Raw genomic sequence first — 15,215 nt, 5'->3', positions numbered from 1 at the left:
CCGTTTACTCGTACCATTTCCATTTTATTCGTCCCATTCGGTAGTATACAAAGGACATTAAAATAATTATAAAACCGCATCCTCACGACTCCCATAGACCGTCATTAATTGTTTTAAACACAATCAGGATATTGGGATATTATGTGCTAAAGGTGTCCCATCTTACCCCACAGTATTATATGTCGCATACAGTTTGAAAATTTATGTTGTTTATAACTAATAAGCGGCCAACAAACCATATCCATAGCACAAGACATGCAATGCAACTTATATGAACCTACTTTTGGTGACAACATACATATTGAAGAATGAAAAATAAGTTGTTTGGACTACAATAGCGTCATGTTCACGGGTGCCACGAGGAAGAACGTCACCCAAGTCCAAACCGTCCTTCACAACTGTCGTGCCGTATATAGAAACACCCAGAATACCAGCGAACAGCACGAGGACCGTTATCTGAAATTACATTTAAGTTATGTCCGGCGCTATGACACAGTGGTTAAGGATTCGAGGCTAGACGTTGCTATCATTTTTGGCATGTGTCTTTGTGCATAGCATGTAACGACAATTGCTATCAAGTAATCACCCACCAAGTTACATATATGGTAACTTGTAAGCAGGCACGAGGTGTGTTAAACAAAACTCTTGTGTTTTAACGACTGTCGTTGCCCGCCACACAAGAATAAAAAGTAACATTCATTCATATGAGATAAAAAAGCAGGAAATTCTATCTCTAAAACCAAGTTTGGTGCTTGCAATAAAAAATGCCAATTGCACTCACCCGGACCGGGTTTCTCAGCAGGAATGGTGCATAGTATCTTTCCCCCAACTGGCTGAGGGTGAGTGACGGGAGCGTAGCGAGGCAGGCGTACACCGACCCGGAACGAACGGCTCTGTTTGGCCAGCATAAGAATCCACTGTTGGCGCGACGTCGTCTATTAGGAACCAGACTGTGTGTGGAGCTCCGTACGCTCTCCATGGGCGTGGTAAGGTTGGTTGGAGGGTTACTTCCGTTACTTCTTCGGCTTGTACGTCCGGACACAGGGGTGACTGAATACGCACTTCTCTGTGGACCGCAAAAGGGGATTGGTTAATGCAGAACACCCGCAAGAGTTTCGAACACTGCGGTAGGATAATGAGCAAGAGCTATTTTAGGAGTCTATTTTAGAGTAACCTTTGGGGGTTCTTTACAGCTAAGATAATGCACGCATTAATTGCGTGACCGAGCGATACACGATATCGGGAATGTAGGAATGTGGAATATTACCTGCCCGACTGGTGTCCGTGTGGTGTAGGGTACGGATGACTCATTCGTATTCACAAATGCCACTCTTGGTCGGTTTGATATAGGCGTCACTTTTTGCGAGAGGGTCTCATCGACTTTCGATGTGTATTGGGGTGGCGGGGTCCGCGGGGTCTCAGTATATGGTGGAGTGCCGGTAGATGTGGCTGGTGGGTCGGTTGCAACGGCGGTTTCGGTCACTGGTCCGAGTACGGTAACAAATGACCGATTCGAGTAAGCCTTTGTAAAAAAACAGTATTAGATTGTATTATTCTATATGGATTAGATCCTGTCCTGATATTTAGGTCAGATATGCCCCCTTACAAAAATGTTAAAGCACAGAACTATCGCTTAATGGAAAAATCTTACCTGCACAGTGTGGTGCATGGTAATGGTAGCTTCTGTGCCTTCTGCAACGGGTAGGGTGCTACCAGGTAAGGGAGAGCAGTTGTACACTGGTGGGTGATGTGCTGGACATTGTTGCTGGTGCCTTGCAGCGTTGCTTTGTGCACTTATGTCAACTACGTCGTTTACTCCTTTGCTGTAAACAAAGTGTCGTTTATTAAAGAGGTAAGCAACGGCCTCAAGCAGAAGTTTACGTGTTCGAGGCCCGACGCTGCTAGTATTGTGGGCGTTGTCTAAGTTGTCAAAAATTAAACAATACTTAAAAAACATTAACTAAAAATAATCAAGTTAAATACGTGGTATCTCGTAAGTGGGCAAGAAAACGCCCGTGTTATACCTACTATCGTTACCCGGCCACGTGAGGACAAATAAATTATATTTATTCATCCAATTAAAAAAAAATGTAGTCCACAGTAAAGATTATAATATAGGAGTTTTGTTACAGTTTTTACTTACCTGTCAAAGCAGAAGAAAATGTCGAGTTTATTGTTTCTTCTACGTTGCAGGTCAAGGCTCAAAATTGATGGAAAAATGACAAGAACGGAGAACAGGTTGAATACGGTCACGACTGCTGCCTGTGATTTAATCTAACGGTTAAAACACAATTTTTTTCCTTTAAAGTTATTAGCAATTTAAAATACTGTTACGAAATAGCACAAATCGCCGATTATGTATATCGCAGGAGATCGAATCCTCGGAAGTGGTTGTCGAATACAGTTAGTTGGATAGGAAGCATTTACAATACGTCTCCGTGGTTTCTATTTCGGGCGGCGAGCTTTGAAACTAAGCTTTTTCAACTTACCCTTTGGTCGACTTCGACAAGCGACAACAAGCAAGCGGTTAAACGTCCTGTTTCAAAGATTGGAGAATCGCACTCTTTCGTTTTATCTCGCCGCGGAAGCGCAGGAAACAAGCTTGTGGATCGGCACTCACGGTGGCGGCCTTTTTAGCATACGACTTTACGTTTGGTATTTGGAACTTGAACGAAATGGCATTTGCGGCGAATGAAAGTATGTACTGATCCCCTTGTTAAGGGTGCGAATCACGTTTCGATAAATTTCACTCTCTCAACGTGACATATACTGGAGGGGTGGTAACTCACTACTGCCAACAATGTAGGCATTCATAAAGGTCTGTCGTTCAGACGGCCGTCCATCTTTCGATCGGTCGCCAATCGCACCAAAGGCGGCTCTGTGTTCAGCAGATCTGCCCGAACGAGTGAACGAACTGCCGAGGTATTGATAAACAGCTGTCGCCTTGATGGCTGCCTACGGGCCTGGAGGAATGCGTCGAGCCTTAACGTTTTTTTTCTACCGCTTAAACTGCTCCGCGCAGAATAACTGCGAGCGAATAAACAGCGAGCAACGATCGCAGAGTGAGACCACACATGGCGAGTTCTGTGCTATTATCGTCGGCTGTCAGTTTCCCCAAAGCGAAGGAATGCCTGGTTTACACAGGCGACGTTGCAGATGCTTTTGCAGCAAGAATGAAAACAATCCTGCAACAGCCCCGTATCCAAACATGATTACAGTCGGGTGGTGGAACATTTGTTTGTAAATACGTAACTGTAATGACGGTCGACTGGAGGGCGATACAACGCAGTGGTGCATACAGTTCGCAAAGCTCTGGATAATGTATGACACAATTGATCAAACAGTCAGGGAGTCAGGCGAAACGGGCGCGGTAGAGAATGCACCAACAAAGTTTCGCTTACGTAATTCGCTACGCTGGTTGCTGAGAGCTTCTGTTTTTTTAAATCTCGTAAATCATAATTCTTGTAGCGTTATGTGAATTAGCGATGCTTTTATAAGGTGTAGCCTGGAACTATAACGAAATGTCGATAAATCTGCGGATTGATGTAAAGTGCTTTCAGGTGGCCATACCAGACGTCGTGTACCGCCCACCGCGTTAGCCAATCATCGAAGAGAGGTGGAATTTCTATCGTAAAAAGATCGCAATTTACGTTGGCCGAATATGGTTCTGAGAACAGCTGCAGGTGAAACGCTTAGGCTCGCTTGCGGCAGGACCACGTCCGCATCCAACTGAGCGGGGCCCGATTTTCCCACAGCCCGGCACCAAATCACAACACGAATGCTATGGATCGTAGTTATATCGACGACTAATGAAATTAAGTCCACGGCCCCGACACAGCTTTAATGGAGGCGGTGGGACGGCCGGCAATTTTCAGGTTCGGTTGTCTCGCCGAAATGCCACTATAGTTTGTGAGCAAAGTTTCCAAGAACCTAAAATTTGCCCTTTGAAGTTTGTACACTCATCCCTAAGATAAGAGGCGAAAGATACTGAAGCTATATACGCAGTTTGAACACATGCGAATGTAACCCGGCGGTTAAAAGCTCTGTAATGAGTTAGGCATTCCTACTTCTAAAGGTTTAAAATTATCAGACAGAGATTGTTTGTTCTGCGAAAGCAACTGTCATCACCTAAGTTAACCTTCGCACCTTTTCTTTGGCAAGTTATAGCTTGTTCAAATGGGGCGCAGATTTCTAGGGGTTTATTCCATGCCACTTCATACGGGCCCCGGATCTGGAAATCTGAGCCGCCTGCTACGCTGTACTAATGCGGGTCGGACCGTCCAGCAGCTGCGCTGGGTTTAAGTGCCTCGAATATGGACACTGTATGGTAAAACGTGGTGGGCCGTGGTAGGTAAATAATGATAATGGCCCACCGACATGGGATCGAGCGCTTACCTGTAACCCGAACGCCCGTAGTGCTGGCATGGGAATAATGAGAGAAAACAGGAATCCTGATAGAATGGCAACCGAGGTCAAGCAAACGCTCACGCCAACTCGCTTCAAACATTCGCCGGTTCGTTCCTACAAATAAATAGATATATGAATAAATGAATGTAATATATGAAATGTGTTTTTACTCGCAGGCGGCGCAACCACAGTCGTTATAACACGGCTGTTTGTTTCATACATCTCATGTCTGCTTACGAGTTATCATGTATGTAATTTTGGAGATGACATTTTTTAGTGTTTTGACTGACAACTTGCACATCCCATAAAGGGCTACTTTGTTAAAATTGCCGTTGAGTGTCTTGCCAAAGCACATACGCCCACCAAGGTAGCAGCATCAATCCCCGTCTGTTTAAGTTAGAGGTAGTCGTGCTAACCACTGTGCCGGATTAATGAAAACACGTAATATAGACGTCACACTTGGTTCGACGCCCACGTAAGCTAAAAATATGACGAGTCTTAACGATATAAGACCATTCACCCCAAACCCGATTGGTATTAGCTTTTCGACTTAAGAAACCGATATTTTAAAAACATTTCAAGTAATATTGGCTGTTGTGTCTGCAATAGGTTATAGCGCTACGCTTCAGGTAGACTGGGCGTAACAAACACAAGAGCCACGTATGATTTATTAAAACAGGTGGTAACTGGGTGTGTGCAGTATATGTAAACTTGATTAATGGCTTTGAACTTGTTTAGAACCAAACACCCAGGGATTATATTACATGTTTATGCAACATAAGAATATAAAAAGAACACTGTAAGTGTACAACGTTGTATATACATCTGTAGAATATCGTTAACAGTCTAACTTTACTATGTATAGCAGGTTAGAGTACGATGGACCATGTTTTCGTTGTATTTTCTTATCCCATTTGGTAGTAAACAAAGAACATTCAAATAATTATATAACCGTAACCTCCAACTCGTTGTTTATTGTTAAAAAACGCTGTTTATTGTTAAAACCAGGATTAAAAAATATGGAATATTATGTGCCAACGATATCCTCTTCTACCCCACAGTACTATACGCCTGAATTTAACATATATATGATAACACACTCACGCTGAATGGGATGTAGCTCAACACAGCAATCTCTCCGAAGTGATGTGCCATCAGAAACATGTCGTCAACACCCAGGCCCAGCATAAGGAAGGGTAAAACCTGAAATAAAAGTTTTCTTAGGAAACTGTATAATAGCATAGCATTTATTTTTGGTTATTATTTGACCTGTTTATAACAACCTTCAAAACTAATACATGTTATATCATTTTATTCTAACCCTTTTAAAGTATAATGTAATGCAATTAAAATCTCTTTAGTTTTAATTGATTGACTATGCGGTTTGGAAAGATGAGCTATTTTGAATAACTGTCAACATATTCTGTTCCTTCTGTTACCAGGCATATGAAAACATATTTTTTTCAACTTTTAATTTTTTTCTAAAAATTTTGTCACCCATTCAGCAATACTTAACTGTCAACATGACATTTAAAATTTTTTTTTGAGTAACTTTTATTTTAACATTTCGTCCGTCATTCGGAACGGCTTGAGTGTGAACAGATATTTGACATTTTGGAAAATGTCAAAATTTCGATTTCATGAAACCCATTTACCTGCGTTGAAGCTGCATTAAAACTAATTCCAATGGCTGAACAAATACCAAGACCCCCAGCTACAGAAAGCGCTACGAGAACCACACCTAATATTCCAACCAAGCCTTGGGACCTTGATGCTTTGCTTCTCATAAGTGATAAGCAGGCATAACCAATCTATAAAGAATAAAAAAAGATTAAATTTTAAAATAAAATTCAGAAGTTACTGAAAATATAATGTGAATGACAATTTATCGTTGGGTAGCCGCGCAACGATAGTCGTTATAACACGAGTGTTTTGTTTAATACACCATGTGCTCGCTTACAAGTTACCTACATATAACTTTGTGAGTAAATATTTAGTTTCAGATTTTTCCATTAGCATATAGTACTGTAGGGTAAGATGGACACCTTTAGCACATAATATCCAAGTATCCCGTTCATGTTTTAAACAATTAACAGTGTTCTATGTGAATGTTTCATGTTCACTAACCAAATAGGAAGAAAATAGAATAAAAACGTGTTTCATTTCCCCCGCCTTCCTATAAATAGGCTTACCATAAGCAAGTAACCACCAAGTACTCGCATCGTGCTCATATTCGAGAATTCGTTCAAAATATCGGTAGCTGTCGCACCCGTGAATGCGTAGATTTTATCTTCGACTTTTTTTGATTTAATGGCGAACAGAGTCTGTAAAATTTTGGGCATACCGTGATTATATAATTCCTAGTGTATTTAATGGTGAAATAAACAAGCAATGGTTTGCCACATTACCAAAGTGAAAACCATTCTTGGTTAAGACAAAGTGTAAAAAAATACGTAACAGATAAAACTTCTAAATATATATCTTTTATGGTACAATATTCGTTAGAAATCTGTTTGTTACTTATTTTGTAGCACTAGATATTGAATATTATGTTGTTACGAGAACGGTCCAACTTTATTAACACTACAGATCAGGGTCCGAATCACGGAAATCATCATAGTTTTATACATTATATATTTAGTACCAACGTATACATCAATTTTACTAATGATTCTCAAAGTGCCTGAAACTGAATAAGTTAACTCACGTCTGCAAATTTTCTTTGCCAAGCCAACAAAACAGCCTCTGCCTTTTGTAAGGACCAAGTGGGACCCCCTTTGATCGAGTTGTGGAAATTGTACATGTTGGTTGAACCCATGAGTTGGAACAGAGTTTGGAGACCTTGAGCACTGCCAGAAAATATGGGGACTTATATATTCGAAATTATGATTTATTAAGTTTTCTTTGGGATTTTGGTGGGCAAAATTTTCATTGACGATTGGTGGACAAAAAGTGAATATAGTTTTGTGGGGTAAGAAAGAACACCTTTAGCACATAATATCGAAACCGATCGTATTTTAAACAATTAACAATAAAAGTCATAGGGAAACGTAATTCTTTGAATGTTCTCTGCAATAAGTCTCTGTAAAAAGTTTACAACCAAATGGGATAAGAAAATAAAATGAAAAGGTGTCCCATCTTTCCCACCATACTAAACGTTTTGTAAAAATTTCGCCGTTTTATTTGGCTATGGACACAGAAAACATTATGAACTGTACTTGAAAATGAGAACAAATACGCATGTCAAAAGCTTGTGATATATTGAATTCTCGCGACATTGCTACCGCTGTGGTTGCGTGTGGTAAACGAACCATGTTGGCCTCCGTTATTTGAAGCTGCGAAGGCACGCTACTGTATTCGTGCAAAGCTGATATGACTCGATTTGAAACACGAGCAGGGGCCAGCTTTATTCTCCATACATGGCTTGTAAAGGCGGCAAACGGAAATATGGGAAAGACAGCTATATTGGTTTGGCTGGGGGTGGTCGGTGATCGACACCCGCGAAGGTACGCCTGTTACATTGTCCTGCATTCGGCACGCGAGGAATGAGCTGAGTCGGTAAACAGTGTCAAAGTTTATGTTTGTAATTGGTCTTAAGCAGATTACAGGTATTTGGAGGAAATTCGCCGTGACAAAATATTTGGAACGAACGAACGAAGCGGGCGAAAAGTGCATGAACACCCGAAATGTTGTTCTCCATTATGGCTTAAGCACGACCCCGGTGGAGCTTAATGCATTTACCCCCTACACCTTCCGCCACACACGCTTTAGATCTCGTATAACAAAGCCGTACGCGATGATAAAACGTTTCATCGACCACGCTTTTAAGTTTTTCGTTTTTTTGCCGGGTCAGTGCTAAAAAAGTTTCAAAATACTTTTCGGAATCATTAAATCGAGCGTCGGTGCCCTCTATGGTACGAGGTCTCACGCCTAGACCACCTGTTTCGGGGAAACAAAGTCTTATCAAGAGAATATACGTTGCATTTTGTCAGCGTCGGTAATGCATCAAACGCCCACGGTAGGAATTCTGTCAACGGCGAACGTGTGTTTCGCTTTGCGCCAAATGCTTCGTCTCGGTCGGGCACGCGTCGTCGACTATTGCACGGCATTGCGAGCGTTTGTGGGACCCAGATTTATAACTAAGACCCTCATACGGTATTTCAACGAACCCATAACAGCCCAACTAGCTGATATACGCTTTATTTAAGCAGTCTAAGATTTCTTCTGTCGCGGTACCAAGTCAAACGCTACAGCGAGATGCTTAAAACCAAAGTGGTTCCTTGTGGGTCGTCTAAATTGTCAGCCATTAATTCCAAAAAAGGGAAATATCCAAAACAAAAAAAATATCCATAATGTTACATACATGGTAACTTGAAAGCGGGCGAGGTGTAAGAGACAGAAGACTCATGTTAAAATAACTGTCGTTGCACTATACCATGCAAGGATATAAGCTATACGTTCACGCGACGGTTCTGTGCAGTTCCAACTTAAAGGATTTTCAATTTCTTACCTATCAATTGCCCCAGTACCATTGTATTTTATTCCACCCACAATTAAATCCAAAGGCCATTGCATCACCTTGGTTGCGAATCCACTGCAGCCAGCTTTTAAAATTGATTTCACGTCAGGAAGCTGGAATGAAAACTTAATGATTCAAATTCAAACAACATATTATAGAAATAACAAGAAGCCAAAAAACAGGGATAGATTATGTTAATCGATATAAGCACAAATTGAACCGATTTATATGACAGATCCGTTTGTGAATAAGACCTCTCGATTTCAGAGTAAATTTAACGATTATAATACAACATACAAGTAATTTAAATCACGTTATTTTCTTTGAAATGCGAATGGAGTCTAAAAAGAATCTCACTGGCCGCATAAACGACATACAAAAGTGGCCAGGGTTTGAGGGTATTTGGAAAAATCTGGTCTAAATTCCAAGTACTCGACAAGGACTCACCCATATAGAATATTATACTATAAAACAAGACCTACCTCTTTAGAATGATAGTTAGGTGCTGTTTCTGGGCATTCGTCGTCCATTGGGTCCAAACACCAACGATCAGTGTAACCGTTGGTAATACCAGCCTATAGATTTAATATTAGAATAAATGAAAGTGGATAATGGTTTTTGAGTAACTAAATGTTGTTAAACTTGCGATAGTTTTGTATTTTTGGATGTTTATTTTGTTAAATAAGAACATAGAAGTCAATAATTTTGGCATATATTATTTTGGCAATGCGTAACAAAAAATATGTTTTAGCAAAGGGCGTTTTATACCTCTGTAGAAATACACTACGTTTTTTCATACTACAGAAAATACACCAAACTTTTGTACCCGATAAGCCGTTGAAAGATTATTAACTTTATAGGAATCAAAGATTTAGAATTAACATAAACACAGGTCAACTTGATAAACCTTACTTGTAACATAAGCTCGTAATATTCGTTGAGTTCTGGTGCGATGCTCGATTCACTTAGGGCTTCTCTAAACGTGTTGATAAGTCCTAATGGGTTCATGGACTTCCATGTAATATCTGACATTGTCCTGTAAAGAAGTAAAGTTACTTTAAAGTAATTTTGATGGATTTCGTTAATCTGGACTTGATCTAATGCTAATGAAGACGGAAAACACGTTCAGGGTCAAGTACTACGTTACACACAAAAATCAAACGAACGAATTTTGTTCTACGATATATATAGTAGGGTGGGGAAGATGGAACACCTTTTTATTCTATGTTCTCGTCCCATTTGGTAGTAAACAAAGAACATTTAATAAATTATATAACCGTATACTAACGACTCATATAAACCCTGTTAAATGGTTTAAAACAATCGGTATATTTGAATAGTATGTGCTAGGGATGTCCCACCTTCCCCCACTCTACTATATTTCGCCTGAAATGGTATTATCAGTATTTTATTTTAAAGCAGTCCCTTTTTAAATTCTTTTTAAACTGTACTTGAATAAGAGACTGATGATGCCATTTTAGGCGAAACATATTTATCGTAAAATATAATTCGTTGAACTTTTTGACGGTTACGTATTTCGTAGCACATAAGCACTAATTAAATTTAAAGTGAGATTAAGTCGCACGACTAAGACATTCAACGTCAGCCAAGATTAAAAGCTGTCGCATTAGCAGAAGTACTTTGGGACCATCAGGTAGATAATCGTACAAATGACGTTTGAATTTAAAGAAAAACCTTTAAAGCAACGAATCTATTGTACGAATAATTCATGGGTTTCAAAAAAATAATAAAATGAACGTGCGTAAATATGACTGAAGTATTAGTTTACATTTTATTTCCCCCGCTTAATCGTTTGGGTGTTTTTAGATTGTTTAACCGTTCTGTACGTTTTTTAATATACTAGTACATCGTATCTACCAGCCTATATTACAAGGTTTAAATACTTACGGGCCTAAGTAGATTGGGGGTGTTGGGCCAAGAAGTTTCGAACCTTCCCAGAAGCAATCCAGTGGACCAATGATAAAGCATGGGAACACACGCTCCAGGGTCTGGGGAAAAATAAATTTATTGCATAGAAATTTAACCTATCTCTCCAATATGCGGAAAACATAAGAAGCATGAACCACCTTGCGAAACATGAAAAAGGTGTCTCATCTCCGCCCATTCTTCTATAAATTTATGAAAAAAATGCTCGTAAATATGTATTTTGCTATGCTTTCATCGATGCGTTGCTGGGTAGTTGCAATAAACTCCGGTATTTTGCCCACAAGTCGTGCCTGTCAGTATAACCCATACCACGGTTGTAGTTTTATTTTTAAACGCGCTTAACGAACCACTGGTGCCCGAATCGATTAGTTACCCACATCCAAGAACAGGGCCTGGCGTGCCAGCCACAACGAAAGATAAAAATATTGAATTCCTTGAATAATACAGCCGGTCGTATTGACAAAATAAGGCCGGGGTCGACGGGGTTGCTTCGCGGTTTTCAAGGCGTAGGAAGCCCGCCGACGTGAGCACAATCTCTCGATGATTAACAAGAACACAATCATGGCGGTCTGCGGCTAGAGCGCCTCGATAAAACACCTGATGTACGAATACACTCACCGACAAAATAAAACTCCCGCTACTGTCTTCGTCGCCTGGAATAGCCTGCTTGTAGCATACGTCGTTGAAGGACCACGTCCTGAAAATCAAATTATAAAATTTATTCTCTTTGACAAGATTAAGGCTGCCAAGTAATAGATAGAAGACAGTAATGCGCCTAATTCGGTGCCCTTTCCCGGCCTCCCGTTGTTCTGGACCTTAAAATATGTCCTCCGTCGTGAACTTCCTGAGTTGAAACTTAATTCAACTCATGTTATCTATCTTTTAATACAGAGTCAAAACTATTGAAACATAAGCGGCTTTTTAATTATAACGATTAAATGCATGTCACTTGTTTCACCCTCTCGTCGTATAGGATATAGTTTTTAAAAACGGGTGCTCTGTACCATACAGCACCTTGTAGCCGGAAAAGGCTAAAATCCCTACATTATTGGACCGGTGGTTTACGCTAGTTTTCGGTTTAAACTGTATTCAGTTGACTGATAAACGATGTAGTTTAAATTACGTTTATACAGTGGGCGCGAGCGGTCGTAATTCGTAGTTGTAACAACCAAACACAAGTTACATGTAACAACCAACACAAGTGATTTTCCAAGTGCTACAAATTGCAAGCAAGCGTCGGTCAATTCATTTTGTGGCGATCTCAAACGAAATGCGTTCTTTCGCTATCGCCTCTTAAAATCTACCACACTTTGACGTCATCAATTCCTTAAAATAACTGCTTAGCCACATTACTCACTGGTTGTACATAACCACCGTAACTTTGGTGGCAGCGATCGCCGCATCAAGGTGAAGTTTTAACGAGTCTAGATCAGTGATGTCTTCTCCGGCTTGCATCATCATCTGGAGAGTAAAGCCGGAGGACTCGGAGCCAGAAGACGACTGGCTGGCTGTATATTTCAGTTCGTCTTCAAGTTTTCCGCCAGCTGAAAAAAAAAACACAGTTTTTGATAAAGAAGTGAAAATAATTTAATTTAGTCTATTTTGTCAATTACGTTTATAACTTTTTAAACTATAGTTGTTTCAAACTATTACAAACAATTATTTTTCAAAGAGGTAAACAGACATGACGACGCAATGTTATTGTAAACATATTCAGTTACAAGGTGAAAAAAAGCCAACCGAACACATATCAAGATGAGTAAATACACAGTGTCACCAAAGCAACTAAAATATTCGGTTTCAAAGCATTTCACACTCACTGGCGACTTATTGTTATACACACTTTGTGTGGCACTGCCATATATAGCTTGCTACATTTTGTCGAGAAAAATAACCATCCGTATATCAGATATGATGTCTTAGATAATGCATCACAAGCAACAGGGTGTAGATATGTAGAAGTGTCACTCATGTAAATGGATACGAATGTCGGTTAAAGGGCTGGGTGGCCTTACAAGCAACATGTGACTTAGCATGTTAACAATGTTTCATGGCTACCTACAATGCTAGGATGCCCGTGGCAAAACATAAGCCTGTTTGATATTCTCACGACATTTATTTCACGGGTGCTTTGTATTTTCCCACCGACGCCGGGTTGAAATTATAATATATAAAGGTCCTACTGGGTGGCAAGGGGTGTGAGGTCATTTATAGTTTTGAAATCATGATATCCTGAGCCCTTGAAAGAAGTTTACAAAATAATTTCGATCACTTGTACCTGGACCTGTCGGAAATGTGAGAGCGATGGGCATGTAGCAAGTGATATGCTGTATGTATCACCAGTATTCAGCGTAAATGGGATATAGAGCACTGGAAACCAAAGCGAGGTACCACAAAGCGCAAGGGATGCGTGGTTTGCGACCTATCGCCAGAAAACGCTATTTCAGACAGCACGACGTCTCCATTTCGCTCGAAAAGATTGATTTTTGTATCGAGTAAGGGAAACGGCACGGGTCACTTCGGCTCACAGCTCTAGCTTGGGAGGAAACTGGAGCTCGGCAGTAATTAATGCGATAAGAAAAAGTTCCACTGGAAGCAAAACCGATTTCGGTGGAATTAAATAAATATTTGGGCAGCACGCTGCGAAAACCGCTTAAACTTTTCTACCACAACAAGCGTAAGAGTAAACGGTGTCCAGTTTAACTTGAAGATTAAAGAGGTCAAGGCAGAGTTTATAATCCAGCACAACAAGAATTTCTAAAGCCTTAAAACGGCCATTTTCACCACGCAACAAAAATATTATAATTAAAACAAAAAACATCATATGGGATTTGGATAATGTTAAGTTGGACATTTTCTAACCTATTTTTCGCCAGTTTTCGTTTCAGGTAACTTATAGTGTGAATGGACATGTTTTTGTCTTATTTTCTCTTCCCGTTCGGTAGTTAACAAAGAGCATTCAAACACTACATACCTGTAGCCTTATTACGACTCTAAAATAGCGTTGGTAATTGTACAAAAAACACGAACAGGAAATATGGATATTATGAGCTAAAGGTATTCTATCCTACCCCAAAGTACTATAGTACAGTAGTTACTAAAAAAAGATTATTTAAAACCGTTATGTGATTTAGAAAAACTATGTCAGTTTTGATTTTAGCCACTTAAAAGGACACCAATATCATATAACGAGTTTTTAACTCGATATAGAATTCTGCGCAATTTCTCGCATTCAAGGAATTTTTACTTTGCGAATAGCGGTCAGGCGTGAACCGGATTATTTCCACGCGGTCAGTCTGAACCTCCATTACTGGTCATTGTGGGTCACCAACTGTCCATAGTATCCGTGCCCGCGCACCTGGGGTACAACCAGTACGGCCATGCGAGGTAAACGCTACAAATTACAGCCTTGCCGTTGTGAGGTGAAATTCCTGGCACGGCTAAATATAGATTTGGTATTGTCGTATATTTTCCCCATTTCGTAACATGGGAATATTGAAAATGAGTCTAGCGTGACGGAAAAAGAATTACACTGCGGAGTGGGCTTGGTTTCGTAGCTATTTCTGTTATATAACTCATTGATCATAGCACCCTTTACTTTCAGTACACAAAAGGATAGAGGTTTATCAAGGCTGCTATCAGCCACTGTAACCCAACAGTTCATGCGGGTACGAAATGTGGAATTTACACTTTCAGCTATATAGATCTTCAAACACAATCAGCGTTGTTAACTTAAAACTTACGACTAATATGCGAATGGTAAATATATGCGGTGAGAAAGTCTACGAAGCAGGTTCCCTGCTGTTGTCGAAACTTGGCAAATATGGCGGTCTGTGATTAAATATGGCCGGCAGTTCCTCCCGTGATTCAGGGAATTTTGTATGTTTGCGTTGTATCCCAATCTTGGCGCTGGGGAAAGATTAAGTCGCTGCATCCGCTCCAGGCGAACCTTTTCTTGTGAACGGACATTCAATACGGCGGAAGGTTAAGCGTTGGCGTCATCCAGATTACAACCTCGCTTAGCTGTCACCGGCTTATCGGGCCCACCCCGAGCGTGGCGGATATTTTTATCGGAAGAACGGCAGAGGTAAAACAAATACGTCAAACCTGGATGCGCTACACTCGCGTGTTTACCGATTCTCCGTCTCACAACTTGCCATTGAACTATCGTCTCGCGGTTTCCTGTGAAGGGGCCTCGGCCGGGCTCCGGAAATAATAAGCCAGAAATATTTAAGCCTGAGCTGGGGACCTTTCGCACTGCGCTCATCCGTCAGCTTTTGGTGGACTGATAGAAAATACACAGCGTTGTAAAGCGAGACGTCGTTTAACTTGCAACTGAGCG

The 15,215-nt window shown here is 40.5% G+C and overlaps 1 protein-coding gene across 1 annotated transcript in view; it reads right to left on the bottom strand.

Moving 5' to 3' along the window:
• LOC149735868 (protein patched homolog 1-like) overlaps positions 1 to 15,215 on the bottom strand; it is a 29,801-nt gene that overhangs the window by 5,900 nt on the left and 8,686 nt on the right. The window contains exons 3-18 of the mRNA XM_089879197.1: positions 12,231 to 12,417; positions 11,492 to 11,570; positions 10,835 to 10,935; positions 9,839 to 9,962; positions 9,409 to 9,501; positions 8,918 to 9,039; positions 7,115 to 7,256; positions 6,600 to 6,731; positions 6,063 to 6,218; positions 5,512 to 5,610; positions 4,396 to 4,521; positions 2,144 to 2,262; positions 1,652 to 1,823; positions 1,268 to 1,522; positions 782 to 1,066; positions 282 to 456 (exon numbers count right to left, since the gene is read on the bottom strand). Of these exons, the coding sequence (XP_089735323.1) occupies positions 282 to 456; positions 782 to 1,066; positions 1,268 to 1,522; positions 1,652 to 1,823; positions 2,144 to 2,262; positions 4,396 to 4,521; positions 5,512 to 5,610; positions 6,063 to 6,218; positions 6,600 to 6,731; positions 7,115 to 7,256; positions 8,918 to 9,039; positions 9,409 to 9,501; positions 9,839 to 9,962; positions 10,835 to 10,935; positions 11,492 to 11,570; positions 12,231 to 12,417 (2,367 nt within the window). The remainder of the gene's footprint in view (positions 1 to 281; positions 457 to 781; positions 1,067 to 1,267; positions 1,523 to 1,651; positions 1,824 to 2,143; positions 2,263 to 4,395; positions 4,522 to 5,511; positions 5,611 to 6,062; positions 6,219 to 6,599; positions 6,732 to 7,114; positions 7,257 to 8,917; positions 9,040 to 9,408; positions 9,502 to 9,838; positions 9,963 to 10,834; positions 10,936 to 11,491; positions 11,571 to 12,230; positions 12,418 to 15,215) is intronic.

The sequence above is a fragment of the Ciona robusta genome, chromosome 5, assembly GCF_009617815.1.
Source record: "Ciona robusta chromosome 5, ASM961781v2".
Lineage (NCBI taxonomy): Eukaryota > Metazoa > Chordata > Ascidiacea > Phlebobranchia > Cionidae > Ciona > Ciona robusta.
The sequence above is the reverse complement of the archived record's forward strand: the minus strand, read 5'-3'. Positions and strand labels throughout refer to the sequence as shown.